General features: G+C 39.3%; 1 protein-coding gene and 1 non-coding gene across 4 annotated transcripts in view; one reads left to right on the top strand and one right to left on the bottom strand.

The window, feature by feature from the left end:
• SNX12 (sorting nexin 12) overlaps positions 1-15,475 on the top strand; it is a 48,950-nt gene extending 33,475 nt beyond the window's left edge. For 2 of the 3 annotated variants that reach the window (XM_035028706.1, XM_035028708.1), the window contains exon 5: positions 15,378-15,475. In XM_035028706.1, the coding sequence (XP_034884597.1) occupies positions 15,378-15,437 (60 nt within the window). In that variant the 3' untranslated portion in view covers positions 15,438-15,475. The remainder of the gene's footprint in view (positions 1-15,377) is intronic. The other variant, XM_035028707.1, reaches the window with a different exon arrangement.
• On the bottom strand, positions 11,862-11,970 carry LOC118026107. The gene has a single exon (XR_004683471.1). It is a non-coding gene; the product is annotated as a U6 spliceosomal RNA (small nuclear RNA).
• Positions 15,476-16,658: the final 1,183 nt, after the last annotated feature.

The raw sequence follows: 16,658 nt of genomic DNA, 5'->3' as shown, positions 1-16,658 counted from the left end.
TTGACCTATTTATCTACCAAATACTGTAGCTTTGTAGGAAATCTTAAAGTTAGGAATATAATACCTCCAACTTTGTTGTTCTTGTTCAAGGGTGCTTTGCATATTTTAGGTCCTTCGCATTTCTGCATACATTTTAAAGTCAGCTTGTCACTTTTGATTTTAAAACCTGGTGGGATTATGATTACAATGGTATTAAATCTATGGATGAATTTGGGGAGGATTAACATCTTAACAATATTGAGTCTTCCAATCTATGAACATAGTATATCCATTTATTTAGGCCTTTTAAATTTTCTCTTAGCAATGTTTTGTAGCATTCAGTGTAGAAGTTCCTGGATCAGTTTTGATGGATATTATCATATGCCTTCTAGAAAGGTTGTATCAGTTTGCATTATCTCATCAGTAGTACATTTTTTTCATACTCTCATCAGCACTGGGTCTTATCAGTGTTTTTAATTCTTTGCCAGTCTCCTAGCTTAAAATTTATGTTTCTGTTTTATTGGCATTTCTTTGACTAGGGGTGAAGTTAAACATTTTCACAAACTATATTTATGATCTGTATAAAATTGTTCATGAATTGTCTTTTCTTTTGTCTATTTTTCTATTGGGGTGTTCATTTTTTTCATGTTGATTTCTAATGATTTATAAAAGTTCTTTGTATGTTAGAGAGAGGGGTGTATGTGTGTGTAATTAGAGAAGTAGATAGTATTGTCTTTACAGCATGAAGAAATTGAGGCTGAGGAAAGCTAACTAAGTTGCCCAAGGTCATACAAATAATAAGTAACAGAGCAAGGATTTGAATCCTGGTCTGTGTGACACAAGATACCATGTTCTTTCTGTTTTAGAAAGACTATTTTTAGCCTCTGAATAACTTTTCCAAGTCTTGTAAAAATTCTCTAATATTATTGTCTCCTTTGCTAAACTTTGCTTTCAGAATTTGACTCTTGCTGAAAGTCTTGGTTAGAACTTTAGAGAATATTTAGCAGATTTCTCTCCCTTTTTAAAATTATTCAGAGGTTTTAAGAACATTACTTTGAAATAATTTCAAACTTAGAAATTGTAAGAATAGTACACGGGGTGCCTGGGTGGCTCAGTCGGTTATGTGAATGACTTTGGCTCAGGTCATGATCTCAGAGTCCTGGGATTGAGCTCCACGTCATTGGGCTCCCCCCTCAAGTGAGGAATCTGCTTGTCCCTCTCCCTCTGCCCCTCCCCCTGTTCATGCACTCTCTCTCTCTCAAATAAATAAATTAAATCTTTAAAAAATTAAAAGAAGAAGTTGTAAGAATAGTACAAAATACTTGTATGTACGTTTTTACGCAGATTCATAAATTTTAACATGGCCATATTTGCTTTCTTATCCTCTCTGTCTCTTTATCTGTCTTTCTATCTGGATCATTTAGAGTAATTTGCAGGCATAAATTCCCTATACTCTTAAATATTTCAGCATGTCTTTCCTAACAGGGACGTTCTCTTATAAAACACAGTATAATGGGGCACCTGGGTGGCTCAGTCGGTTAAGTGTCTGCCTTCGGCTCAGGTCATGATCCCAGGGTCCTGGGATGGAGCCCCGCATCGGGCTCCCTGCTCAGTGGAGAGTCTGCTTCTCCCTCTCCCTCTGCTGCTCCTCCTGCTTGTGCGGGTGCTCTCTCTCTCTCTCTCTGTCTAATAAATAAATAAAATCTTTTTTAAAAGACACAATGTAATGATCAAAATCAGGAAAATTAACATTGATACAATACTATTACTTTCCATATCAGATTTTACCTCTTGTCCCAATAATGTCCTTTATAGCAATTTTTTCCCCTGGTATAGAATAAAATCCAGGATATACATTGAATTCATTTGTCACATCACATTAGTCTCCTTTAATCTGGAATAGTGCCTCAGTCTTTTTTTTTTCCTTTCATGACATTGGCATTTTTGAAGAGAAGAGGCAGTTATTTTGTAGAATGTTCCTTAATTTGGGTTTGTCTGATGTTTGCTTATAGTTAGCCTCAGGTTATGCATTTTTGTTGGAATACCACAGGAGCGATATGTTCTCAGTGCATTACAATAGGAGGTACATGGTGTCAGTTTGCCCCATAATCAGTAAGGTTAACCTTGACTATTTGGTTAAAGTGAGTCTGCCAGTTTTCTCCATTGCAAATTTACTATTTTCCCCGTTGTAATTAATACACAATTTGTGGTTGAATCCATTGAGACTGTATAAATGACTTGTTTCTCATCAAACTTTCACCTAGGAGTTTTTAACATTCATTAATATTACTCAGTTGTTTACTATGATATGTGAACAATGGTGACTTTTAAAATACACCTCTAGTTATACATTTATTAGTTATTAGTTGGCATTCTACTGTAAAGAAGAGCTTTCCCTTTACCCTATGTATTGATTGATTGATTGATTATCAGTATGAACACGTGGATTCTTATTTAGTGTATGGGTTATGTTTTACTGTCGTTGTTCAGTTTAATGCTTAAATGTGGTCAGTGGGATCCCCTTAAGCTGGTTTGTGTCCACTGGCTTGTCCCCATCATTCTTTAGCGCTTCCTTACTTTCTGGGACAGCAAGAATATCTCAGGCTTATCCTGTATTTTCCTGCCCCAGCCCTGGAATTGGCTATTTCTTTAAGGAGCTCTGGCTCCCTTAAGTGAGGAATGAGATTTAGAAACCAAGATCTGGGTGCTACGTTGTTACTGGAGTGTCTTAATTTTGGGGCTTTTGTTGTTGTTGTTTTTGTTAGCACAGAGACCTAGGAATTATCCTAGGCTTTTGAATCGCTTTCCATAACCCTACCAAGTGATTATCTAGGTCTATGCTTAAATACTTCATTATTTGAGGAAATTGCTCCAGAGACTGTCTCTGCCATTGTCGGTCAGCTCTAATATTTGACAACCTTTTATATTTGAAAACAGTAGTCATTGGTTTCCTCTGCTAAGTCTTGCTTTCTCTGTGCTGAATATCTGCAATTCCTTTCCTGCCATTATTCTCCTGGTAGAGTTTTAAGGTCTACTCATCATTCTGGTTATTCTGTTCTCTTCTGTTCATACTTCAGTTCATTAATATCTCTCTTTAAAGATTGGCATCTAGTATGAAATGTACTATTTCAGGTACATGTTCTGATCAGTATAGAGGAGTGGGTCAATGACTCTCTTTGTTCTAGACCCTATACTACTACTCATGCAGGCCAAGATTAAGTTATTATTTTCTTTTTTGACAGCTATACCAATCACTCTGTTGACCTATGGTGAGCCTATAGTTAGTTGAAATCTATAAGACTTTAACTCTGTGGCTGTGTTCATCCACTTGGTACTTGCACAGTTGTGTTTTAGGACCTAGGACAAGTCTTGATCTCTTTCTTTTTGACTTGTTAAATTTAGCCTATTATACCTTTGTCAAGCTTATTTTGAATCTTGAATGCCATCCGGTATACTAGCTATCTTTTCCAGTTTGTCATTTGCAAATTTGATTAGTATGCCATTAGTGTCTTCATACAAGTAACAATATAAAAATATCAAGAAGGGCACCTGGGTGGCTCAGTCGGTTGGCCATCTGCCTTTGGCTCAGGTCATGATCTCAGGACCCTGGGGTCGAGCCCCATGTCAGGCTCCCTGCTCAGTGGGGAGCCTGCTTCTCCCTCTGCCACTCCCCCTGCTTGTGCTCTCACTCTTTCTCTCAAATAAATAAATAAAATCTTAAAAAAATAGTTATCCTCATATTATATTAAAAAAAAGCAGGGTAGAGCTCAAATCTTCTCAGCCTGACCTGAGACTTTCTCTCATGTTTAAGTCAATCCACCAAATAAGGGTTGCTGCTATTCATCTACCTTCAGCTGCTGTTGTATATAGGATCTGAACAAACAGACCTGTCACAATACAAAAAATAGATCCAATTGCTAGTTTTTTTCATAGGGTTAGTGCTTCAAGATCATAGACAGGCCTGTTTATTGGACGCCTGGGTTACTCCGTCGGTTAAGCATCTGCCTTCAGCTCAGGTCATGGTCCCAGGATCCTGGGATCGAGTTCCGCATTGGGCTCCCTGCTCAGCGGGGGCTCTGCTTCTCCCTCTGCCTGCCGCTCCCCCTGCAGCAATAAACAAAGGCTTGTTTATTGTAAGATGGGGGTCTTTCACAAAGTCCAAACTTATTCTTGAGTGGAAATTGGCCAGTATTGCTCAGTATATGTCCTCCTTGGTGCCAGAGGCAAAGAAAAATGTTTCAGAGACCGTAGGCTATTCTACCTTAATCATAGAACCTTCATTGAATCTAAGGACCTTTAGGGGTCAACTAGTTCAAGCTTCAAAATTCTGCCTGACAAAACCTCCTATTAATGCACCCTTCTTTTTAAATCTGCTATATCAGTCAGCAAATACTTATACACCTTATTAAAAAGGAGGAAAGGTGCCTTATAGAAAAGTGCTCCCAGAATTGCAAATAAGGATTGGAAAAGGTCATTGTCTTAAAATGAAGTAAAATTAAATGTATTGGATAAAAGTAGCTATTGGAAAACATACACGTACAGAATTAACCTACCCTAAGAAGGAGCTTCTAAGTTTTCTTTTAATGAGACTAGGTTATTTTTCTTTTTTTTTTTTAAGATTTTATTTATTTATTTGAGAGAGAGAGAGTGAGAGAGAGAGCACAAGAGGGGGTAGGGGCAGAGGGAGAAGCAGGCTTCCCGCGGAGCAGGGAGCCCGATGCGGGACTCGATCCCGGGACTCCGGGATCATGACCTGAGCCGAAGGCAGTCGCTTAACCAACTGAGCCACCCGGGTGCCCTAACTAGGTTATTTTTCAAGTTTTCATCAAAGACCAGAGAGTGTAGTCTCAGGAAGAAGAGAATGAAATGTAATAATGCAAAGAAATCCTAAGTTATTCAATGGCCTTATAACTTCTCCATCTGAGATAGTGTTGTGTGAATAGAAGGGTAAAGGGTTGTTATCTGCAAGGAGCCTGGAAAGGGAAAGAATGCTATATTGTTTCTTTAGCCTTTTCTGGGGGTTCTTTTTGTTGTTTATTTTTAATTACATAGGTAATATGTGAATACTTCTTCTTTTTAAAAATATTAAAAACATTACAAGTAAGAATAAGTTTCCTTTCACCAATTCTCTTGCCCCCCATTCTGGTTAGGTAGGCTTTTTATAGAAATATCTTGAGTAGAGAAAGAGTTTGCCAGGTCTGTATAATTTGGTGGGCATATATCCTTTATGGATATAAACTCCTCTTGTTTTAAAAATGTGCTCACAGGCGAGTGGGTGGCTCAGTCAGTGAAGGGTCTGACTGGATTTCAGCTCCGGTTGTGATCTCAGGGTTGTGAGACTGAGCCCCAGGTGGGCCCACACTGGGTGTGGAGCCTGCTTAGGATTCTCTCTCTCCTGTTCCTTCTGTCCCTCCCTCACCTCTGAGTGCGCTCTCTCTCTTTAAAAAAAAAAAAAATGTGTTCACAAATGAATCTTTTACTTTTTAAAAAATTTTTATTTGTTTATTTGAGAAAGAGAGGGAGCACACAAGCAGGGGGGAGGGGCAGAGGAAGAGGGAGAAGCGGGCTCCCTGCTGAGCAGGGAGCCTGACACCAGGCTGGATCCCAGGACCCCGGAATGATGACCTGAACTGAAAGCAGACACTCAACTGACTGAACCACCCAGGTGCCCCAAATCAACCTTTTAATATATAGTCTGGCCCACTGAATATGCCTTCTCCCCTAGAGAGACTGCCCTGTACAGATGATCATGTCCTGGTCTTTGAGATAAACTTGTTTCCCTTTGTAAATCAATACATTGGCATATAATCCAGCCAATTGTCAGAATGGCTGGTTTGACTGAGCACCATACCGTTGACCATTGTGATGCTTGACCACAAAGACACTGCCTACCTAAGAGGTTGTTCTTCTGTAGTCAACAACTAAGCCTCCTGATCTTAAACAGCTCCTTGACTTCTGTATGTATAGTGAGGTATAGAAAGAAATTTTTTTAAAAAGCTTCATGAGGAGTTTATGGTTTTACTGAGAAGATTAGACATACGTGTGAAGCATTTCTTGAATCAACGTAAGACAATATAGTAAAGGGTTAATTGGACAGCATGGATGAATGCTATGTAATTTTTTTAAAGATTTATTTTATTTTAGAGAGAGAGAGCATGTGTGAGTGGGGGAAGGAGCAGAGGAAGAGAATCTTTAAGCAGATTCCCCACTTAGTGTGGAGCCCGATGCGGGGCTCAATCCCACAACCCATGAAATCATGACCTGAGCCGAAACCAAGAGTCGGGTGCTAAACCGACTGAGCCACCCAGGTACCCCAAGTGCTATCTCTACAAATTCATATTCTCCTTCAGTCCCTGTTATCTCATCTTCTTCCCCTTCATATAGTCTGACCCGCTGTGGGCCTGTGCTGGGTGTGGGCCCTCACTGCCTACTCTTGAATTCACTGATCTGGCTTCTTTTCTGCTGTTGGCCTGAGATTGCTAGGGGTGAAGATAAGGGGCTCCAGGGACATGCGTTATGCTTTGCTATTTTTTTTTTATTAGGGTCATCTTACCCATTCCCATGGCTTCAACTGTTTCCTATACATTCCCCTCACACAAATGTATGTCCAACCCAGACCTCTCTCCTGAGCTTCAGACTCTGCGTATGTATCTGCCTATGTGCATAGGAATCCTCTTGTGTTTTTTTTATCTTACTGAATGGCACCACTGTCAACTCAGTTGCCCAAGCCTAAAACCTTCATATCACCCTCCCTCTAGTTATTCTACCATCAAATCCTTTTGGGAACATTTGCTAAATATGCATTGAATCCATATACTTCTCTCTATTCCTACCGCCACTACCCTAATCCAGGCCACCATCACCTCTCACCTGAAGTATTGTACTGTCTCTTAATTCATCTATCTGCCCACTCTCTCCTACCCCCAAATCATTCTCCATACTATAGCCAGGAAACACTTTCTTTTTTTTTTAAGATTTTATTTATTCACTTGACAGAGAGAGAGAGAGAGCACAAGCAGGGGGAGAGGCAGGCAGAGGGAGAGGGAGAAGCAGGCTCCTTGCTGAGCAGAGAGCCCGACGTGGGGCTCGATCCCAGGACCCCTGGGATCCGGACCTGAGCCAAAGGCAGACGCTCACCAACTGAGCCACCCAGGTGCCCCTGGGAAACACTTTGTAAAACACACCCTTCAGTGACTTCCTAGTCCCATTGAAAGAAAGTCCAAATTTCTTTGCATAGCTTACAAGGCCCTACGTCTTGCTCCTGCCTCAGCTCCATTTATCCAAACTCTATCTCAGTGATTCTAAACTCTGTTTTCCATTCTTGGAGAATGCTGCACTCTTTTCCTCTTGAATCCAAACCTTCACAGATGCTATTCCAATGTCTGGTTGTTCCACTTTTAGTGATGGTGTGATTGAGTGGTGAGGCAGATTGGTGACCTCTTAGTTCTTCCATTGTAAAGTTCCTTCCTTATTTGTCTTTCTCCTATTGGTTTTAGTGTCCACTGATGATCATCATTTGAATCAGCTCTTTCATAAGAGGTTTCAAACTGGTGATTTTTCTAGTCCTGTAATCTCTTCTGTAGCCATTAGCTGGAATTCTTTTCATTTTTTTTTAAGATTTTATTTATTTTTGCGAGAGAGGGGTGGGGAGAGAGAGAGTATGGATGAATGGGGGGGTAGGGGCAGAGGGAGAAGCAGGCTTCCCACCGAGCAGGGAGCCCGATGTGGGGCTCGATCCCAGGACCCTGAGATCATGACCCAAGCCAAAGGCAGATGCTCAACCGAATGAGCCACCCAGGTGCCTGCTGGAATTCTTTTGTAAAGAATTGTCCTTATTCCCCTGAAACAAATAATACATTATATGTTAATAAAAAAAATAAAAGAATTTTCCTTATTGACTAGATCTATTTGGTACCCTAAAATACAGTCTGTACATGATTGGAAAGGTAAATGTTTAATTCTTTTGTGGTTGTATGTTTTTTTATTTAAATTAGCAATTTAGAGTTTTGGACAATTTTATCAGAGAAACCATTTATAAGTGGTAGTTATAGTTCCAGAATAGCAGATGAAAACCTACTTAACCCACAACAAAAATGAAGCACTACACATAAGCAATGAAACATAGAAAATATTTTTGTAGTATTAGCTATTAAAGTACAAGTGAGTAAGTTTTTAAAGTTGAACTTAAGTGCTAGTACTTGAGAGAAAGGCAGTCTTAATTAGAGGAAGTCAAGGTAGATGTATACTTAATGGTGGTTTGAAGGGATGTGCTGAGTGCTTTCAAGAGCTTTTAGGATTTGATGATACTTGTTCTTATGTCTAATTCCACTAAGGATTTAAGCTATTTCCATGTTTGTGACTGGTGTAATACCAGCATGCTCTTACACTTAGCAACCAGGGACCACAACCAGAGCAAATTTTCTGCTTGCAAATGGAGAGAGGCACATTTTCCAGTATGCCAAGGATTAAAGGGGAGTTAGGTGGATGTGAGTGAATGAAACCAAGCTGAGAGTGGTAAATGATAAGAGAAAGGACTTTAATGCTAGGACTGTAAGGTCTGAGGAAGGACCAGGGCCAGGACTAGGGTGAGACAAATGAGGGGCCTGTAGTGCCCATCCTACACTTGCTTGAGCCTGAGAATGAGTGCCTCCTGAAGTGTTGTGCCCAGTGGCAGTGACTCTGAGGTCTGTCAGTGAGAAAGAGGGCAGCGAGGGCCATGGAAGGACTAGGTATTAAGGCTCTAGGAATCCTAGTAACAGGAGTCCTGGGTACAGGAGTTCAAACCTAAGTAAAGACTCTAAAGGTTGCAGATCGGAACCCAGACAGTATGTACTAGGAGAATAAGCTTCAAACACCAAAGTAGAGTAAATATTGGAGGTCAAGGAAGGCCTCACAGAGGAGACCTGTGTTGGAATCAGAAAGCTCTTCTCAGGCCAGAAAGGTGTGGGAAGAAGTGTGCTAATAAAGACAGAGGAAACAGTAGATGCAGAGGCTGGAGGTGTGAAATAGTTTAGTGGCTGGAATTGAGAGAGCGGTAAGTGATGAGGTTGGGGGCCCTGTTATGGAGGGCTTTTTAGACCCTGTTGTAGATTTGAACTTTGTGACTGTGAACCCTGGGGAACCACTGAAGGGTTTTTATGCTTGGAAGTGACATGGTCAGATTTGTGAATTTAAAAAATTATTAAGTATTTTCAAATGTACTCATAAGTAAAGCAAATAGTGAAAATGAGCCCTCCTATACCCATTAACCACATTCAATTATTATCAAGATTTAGCTGAACGAATTTCAACTATCTCTTTTTTTCTCTTTTTCTGTCCTTTCTTTCTTTTTAAAAATTTGTTGGGGGCCCCTGGGTGGCTCAGTCAGTTAGGCATCTGCCTTAGGCTCAGGTCATGATCTCGGGGTCTTGGGATCCAGCTCTGCGTCGGGCTCTCCACTCAGCAGCAAGTCTGCTTCTCCCTCTCCCTCTGTGATCTCTCTTGCTCTCTCTCTCAAATAAATAAATAGAATCTTAAAAAGAGAGAGAAAGAGTCATCTATGAACCAAGAAGTAGGCTTTCACCAGACACTTAATTTGCCAGTGCCCTGATCTTAGAATTCCCTGCCTCTAGAACTGTGAGACATAAATTTCTGTTGTTTATAAGCCACCTAATGTATGGTATTTTGTTATAGCAGCCCAGACAGACTAAAATAAAGTCTAACTGACAATTCAAACTTGTATGTATTTAAAGGTGTGTAACTTGGTGATTTGATATATTTGTGAAATATTCTCCACAATCAAAGAGGAGAGGGGGAATGGGGAAAAAGTTGGTCAAGGGGTATAAAGTTTCAGTTATGCAAGATAGTTATTATTTCTTAAGTCTTTCTTAGTCTAAAGCAGTCTTCACCTCACTTTTTCTTTTTCAAGCCATGGGCTTATTGCAGAAAGTGGGTCAGTTGTCCTATAGAAAATCCCACATTGTGGATTTGTCTGTTTGCTTTCTTATACAGTCATTTACTTTGTTCCTCTGTACTCCATATTTGTCTATAATGGACGTTAGCTTTAGAAGCTTGATGATACACAGATTCAACTTTTTTTTTTTTTTTTGGTCAAGAATACTTCACAGAAGTTGCTGTGTAATTCACTTTGAATCACATCTGGAGGCACATATCTATTAATGAACAGGTGATACCTGATTCCTTCATTATGATGTTTTCCATCAATCTTTTAGCTAATGGTCTAATCCACTGATGATTATTGACAAAATTAATTATTTTACTGGGAGGTTCAAAATGGTGATTTCCTAATTTTATCTTCTACATTAGTCAGTTTCTGAAAGTAAACTTTCTGTCATCAACTATGGCTATTGGATTACCTTTAAAGGGAAAGCAAGAGAAATGCTTAATTCTTGATCTTGGATTTGACTGGCAATTTTCAGAATAAAGAGTTGGTGCCCTAGTTATTTTCAGTGATATCTAATGAATTGTGTTTGTTCTCTATCATTGTGAACTCATGTTTTTTTTAATGTATTCAATGGGTTTCAATTGATTGCATTCATTATTCTTGTTAATGCTCGAATCATCCTATATTTTACCAGAGCTTTGCCTCCTATATCCCTCTGACACTACTCATTAGGGTTCCATACTTGCTTGATTTCTGGCACAAAGCTTACATGTATATTTCTTGCCCCAAACCTGCCATTTCTCTAAGAAGCTCTAGTTTATTTATATTTTCTTTTTTAGCAACAGCTTTATTGAGGTATAATTTACATAGCATAAAATTCATGTATTTAAAGTGATTTTTAGTAAATTTATATAATTGTGCAACCATGACCACAATCCAATTTTAGAATATTTCCATCAGGCTACAAAATCTCTTATACCCTGTTCAGTCATTCTCCTTTCCCACTCCTAGCTCCAAGCAACCGCTAATCTGCTTTATGTCTCTATTGACTTGTATTTCTAGAGATTTCGTATGAGTGGAATCATACACTATATAGCCTTTTGCATCTGGATGCTTTCATTTAGCATTAGTGTTTTTTTTTATTGAGATGTAATTCACATACCATAAAACCCACCATTTTAAAGTATATAACTCAGTATTTTTTAGTATATTCACAAGGTTATGCAACTGTGACCATTATCTAATTCCAGAACATATGTTTCACACCAAAAAGGAACTCCGTACTGGTGAGCAGTCACTTTCCACTTCTCCTTCCACTTGGTCCCCAGTGACCAATAATCTACTTTCTGTCTCTGTGGATTTGCCCACTCTGGATAGTTCATATAAATGGAATCATACAATATGTGGCTTTTTGCCCTGGCTTCTTTCACTTAGCATAGAGTTTTCAAGGTTCATCCATGTTGTAGCTTCTATCAGTACTTACTTCATGCCTTTTTATGTCTGAATAGTATTCCATTGTATGAATGCACTGTCAATCTTAAAAGTAAAATAGCCAGTTATTGTACCAGCAAAAGGGGTTTAGTTGGGAGTAGCAGAGGAATTGCAATTCGGGACAAGCCAGCTCTAGCAAAAGCCACAGGCAAGTTGGGAGAACAAAGGACCTCGAGGACTGCTCTATTATAGAGAAAAGGGGGGTGCTGGGAGGGGCTCTTATAAACAAAAAGTCCACTGGAGTAAACTGGGAGTTTGAAGTGTAGTGGCTTTTCATTGGCTGAGTTGTAATAGTCTCTCATTGCCTGGGCTGTTGCTGGGCAAGGAAAAAATCTTCCTCCATCCTGCTGGGATAGTAAAGTAAGTTTCTTACCCTTGGGTCTGCAAAGGGGTACAAGGAGTGGTGTGGCATGAGAGCTCCCCCTTCTGGCCTCCTGACAGCTTTTTATTTTATTTTATTTTATTTTATTTTATTTTATTTCGTTTCATTTCATTTCATTTTTAAAAATAAAATATGGAATGCTTCACGAATTTGCGGGTCATCCTTGAGCAGGGGCCTGTGCTAATCTTCTCTATATCATTCCAAGTTCTAGTATATGTGCTGCTGAAGCAAGCACACATGATTGCATTTTAAATGAGGTTTCCTTTATTCAGTTTCACAGTAACTTATCTCGTTTATCAGTTGATGGACATTTTAGAGTTGTTTCCACTTTTTGGGTCATATATGGTTACTATATGATTAACCTTTTGAGAAACTGTTACACAGTTTTCTAAAGCAGTCACACCATTTTACATTCCCACCACAGTTTTCTCCCCATCCTTGCCAACACTTGTTTATTGTCCTTTTTTTTTTTTAATCATAGCCATCCTAGTGGGTGCAGCCACTTTGGAAAATAGTCAGCAGGTCCTCAAAAGGTTAAGCTCAGGTTCTGGTACCACCACTCACAGAGGCCATTGTGATTTTCTTTTTCTTTCTTTTCTTTCTTTCTTTCTTTCTTTCTTTCTTTCTTTCTTTCTTTCTTTCTTTCTTTCTTTTTTCTTTCTTTCTTTCTTTCTTTCTTTCTTTCTTTCTTTCTTTCTTTCTTTCTTTCTTTCTTTCTTTCTTTCTTTTCTTTCTTTCTTTCTTTCTTCTTTCTTTTCTTCTTTCTTTTTTTTCTTTAATGGCCTGCCTGGACTAATTCTGTAGAGTCTGTCTTCACAGAATGCACAGTGTGTAGCCCACTGATATTTCTCTTCAGTTTTTAAAAAATTCTTTTTATTTTTAAGCCTGGCTTCCTAGGTGTCCTACCTGGGGTCAGGATAGCTTAGTGGTCAGCCAGTGCTTTTTTAGAGGTTGTCCTGAAGCACCTTGGGCCGGTATTGTCTTCCATGGTTTGTTGATGGAATTGTGTGTGGGTCAGGCAGCAAATTCAAAATTCAGGAAGTTTACAGGTCTTACCTGATTTTTACTTTCTGCTAGGCTTTCTCATGTGTCCTCTGTGTCCGTGCAAGTTTTCACCTTCAGCCAGGCAAATGTAGATGACTAGGACCCTCTCCAGTACCCTGAGCTTGAGTGCAGCCTTGCACATATGCATGGCCTTCTAGATCACCAGGGAAATGAGGGAGCTTATCAAGTCCCATTATGGCTGTCTTGTTTTCTGGATCTCTCTGGCTAAACTTTTGGCAGGCCTGCTGTTCTGTTGCTTCTTGCCCCAACCAATACTGTGACCTCAGGTAACTGTGATGTGTTTTTCCCTGATCTAAGGAGTTTGCTTTTGTTTTCAATACCCCTGGGCATAGGACTTTTTTGTGCTCATTCCTGAACAAGTAATTCCCCTCTAGCAGCCAAGTTGTTAGTTTTTATGGCTTATCTTGCCCTGCCCTTGTAAAATCAGCTCCAGTGGAGCTGGGAAGGGGGGAGTGGGATGTGAATAGCCTCAGGCTGAAACACCATAGATTCCCACTGTTCTTACCCAAGGTTCAATAGGTTTTCTTGAACACTTCTCAATTTATTTAATTTTTGTCTATTTCCAGAGTCCCGAGATAGTTGTTTTTGACAATTTTCTACAGTTGTATTGTTTTTTGGTGGGGGGAAGGATTTGCTGAGCCCCTTACGCTGCCATTCCTGAAGTCCTGCCTAATTTATATTTTGAAAGATCATTCTAATAGCAGTGGAGGTGGTGGGTGGTGGGGAAACTGGTGGTCGGGAGTGTAGGATTTTACTCAGTAGTACTTTGTTATCTGTAAACAGGAATGGAAAATATAAATAGCTGGGTTGTTTTGTTGGGGGAGGGGATTGGCAGAATAGGTATGGTGGAAAATCAAGGGGTTAGGAGAACTGAGAGTGCTGGTTACTGTCATTGAAGCCTCACTGTCCCTGGGATCTCTCCTAGGTAGAGAAGGAAGTGAAGTTCAAAGGGACATGGTGGCCTTGGAGGATAGGTAAAAGAGCTGATGAATTAAAGGCCTTGAAAGAGTCAAAGTGTAAATTCAAGGAGTGTAAGATATAGGAGAGGTAGGAAAACAAGTAGTTCTGAGAGAAGACTTGGCGTTTGGTTTTAGAAGTAGAACCATTCCAGGTATCACTACAGAAAGAAATGATTGAAACAGTTGAGATGAAGAAATTAGAATAGACTATCTCAAGGAGCTGTGAAATTTGGACATTAGATCATCAAGGGGGCTGATGAAGGCTTTCAAGATGAAAAGGTGAAAAGAAAGCAGTATTAAAGTCCTCAGTAAACGTAGTGGGGGAGACCTGGAAGTTGACATTTAACATTGAAAGGGTGCTATAATTGAGTAGTATGGACTTTGAGGAAAGAAGGGCTGTTGAGGGAAGAGAGTGAAATAATACTTTGGGGATCCAGTAAAGAAGACATGAGAAGATGCTAACCTGATCTTGACTTACGGGAAGGGGTGAGTGAAGGAAAATAAGCACCCTCCCATTAAGAGCTCTGCAAAGGAAACAGTAGAATTTGGGACACCCAGAGTTAAGAAGAGGAGATGGAAGCTCAGTGCATGAGCAAGAGCAAAAGTGAGAACGGTTTAGGAACTGGTGGATAGTTTGGGTTTTTTATTTGTTGGCTTGTTTGTTTTGCTTAAGCATAGGGTGCAATTAGGGGTATAATAGATAATATTGGAATCTATGTGATTAGTTTGAATCTAAAATATAACTAGGGTCATTATTGTTTAAAATTTTATTAGTCAGATGGTATACTAAGGAAACTTTTTCAAGTTATTTTGTTTAGATCTTATAGAAATTTTGGAACTGGTATTGGTAGCTGGGAAGTAATTTGACAGCTTTGGAATATTTTGACTGCAACAAATGGGAAATTGGTATATATTTGCTAAGTCATTAATGCCACCATTGGAATTGAAATTGACTAAGGATCACAATTTTGATAGGAATGTGTCTAGTAGATAGTGATGAATTTTGGCCTTTTTGTAATTAGAAACTTGTAGCTTTAAAAATGTGTTGATTTTTTTTGGAATACTCTTTTTCCATTCTTTTCCAGAACCATCCGAAACCAACAATATTTAGAAGACTGTGTAGGATCTGCTTAGTGTGAGGGTTTTGATCTCAGTTGCCCTGACTCTATTCAATATGATTGTGTCTATGTCTTGGTAAGATATTTAGCTAGAAGCATAGAAGAGAAAATGTAAAGCAAAAATGCGACTGAATTGGAGATCTAGAGTTCCAGTTACGAAAACCTTAAGAAGATTAACTGCTGTGATGGTAATCTGGCACATATTCAGTTCTAGCTGTCATTTGTTGTGAATTGAAAGAACATTGAAATAATTGGATGCTGAGGTGCATAATTGCTGGCAATGGGTTGGAGGAGGGGAGTTGGTTAGCTGGCAAGGAGCCTTAGAGCTGTTTTTATATTAATGCTATATATTTGGTATTGGTCGATAACAGGAGAAAAATTATTTATGATCATGCTGGGGACTTATTACATTGATTTCTACTCTGTAATAATATGGAAGAGTTTAATGGTTACTCTTACCGATGTAATATTTCTTTTTTTTTCTTTTTTTGTCATTCTAGCAGCCATCAGAAAGCGATCACAAAAGAGCTATTGCCTTTTCATCTCTTCATCATTTGTGACCTGGAATATTGAGCTCTTGGGCTGGCAGAATTCCAGTTCATGAGGCAATCTGTGTCATTCTGGTCTAGCCAGGTGAGTAGTCCCTATGGGCTAGTTTGTTGTTTTCTAGAAAAGAACAAGAAAGAAAAAAAAAAAAGCAAAGAAATGTAATATGGAAAAATAGAGATATGAATCTTAGGCCCTAGAGGAGAAGCTAAGGCCTGGGCCGTAAACAGCAAAACAGGCGGAGAGGACCCTGGGGGTTATGTACAAGTTCGGTAGTGTGGTATTCATGAAATAGAAACACCGAGAACGAAGTCTGTTTTGGGACCTGGCTTGGCTTCAAGAATGAGGAAACTTAGATTGAACTGCAATAAAAATATCTATGAAGGCAAGATTAAATAGGAAGGAAGTATGCTTTGAAGTTAAAATGGATCGAAATTGAATTGTAACAAAGTGTTTTTTCCGATGAAATATTGGCTATATAGAGATGAGAATGATATTGTGAAGATTTCACTAATATTTTAGAGTTAAGAGAATGAATCCTGGCTCTTTGACTTACTAGCGGTGTGTTCATGGGAAAATTACTTACCTTCTCCCAAGCTCAGTCTCTTTACCTGTAAGATAGATGAAGGGTACTGACACGGTTGTTGTAAGAGTTAAATGAAAAAATATATAACGTGTATCGCATGATGCCTGGCACATACTTAGAGCTCAGTACATAGTCACCATTATCAGGCAGTGGAAGGGAGAGTTAACGAGGTGGATGTTCAATAATGAGATGAATTATTTTTCACAGGTAGGTGTGCAATTAGTTATTTCTCGTCAGAGCAGCTTGCAGCAAGTTGTTTCAGGGTCAGAATCTCTTGGAGATCAGGCTACAATGAGTGCTAATTAGGCCAATTTGAAGGAGGGTGACTTCCTCTGTTTCTTGAGTTGGTAACAAATTAGGTCTCCTCTGCACTCTCTTTCCAGGATAGCACTTTTAACATTAGCATTTTTCATTAGATTTACCATTAGTGTTTTTAATACTTTTGTTTGTTTGACTGGGATCTTGAATTCAGAGGAAGATGGCATAATGGTGGACAGGTTAGGTAGCCAGGCCATGCTAGCTGGAAACAGAGAAGATGGTAAGAGTGTAAAAGGTAAAGATTTCTCCATAGTTAGTGCGGATCACCTTCTGGATTGAATTTTTTAAAGGATTTTATTTATTCATTTGTCAGAGAGAGAGAGAGTACAAG

This window comes from Mirounga leonina, unplaced genomic scaffold (genome assembly GCF_011800145.1).
Source record: "Mirounga leonina isolate KUSES-001 unplaced genomic scaffold, KU_Mleo_1.0 Mir_204, whole genome shotgun sequence".
NCBI lineage: Eukaryota > Metazoa > Chordata > Mammalia > Carnivora > Phocidae > Mirounga > Mirounga leonina.
The sequence above is the reverse complement of the archived record's forward strand: the minus strand, read 5'-3'. Positions and strand labels throughout refer to the sequence as shown.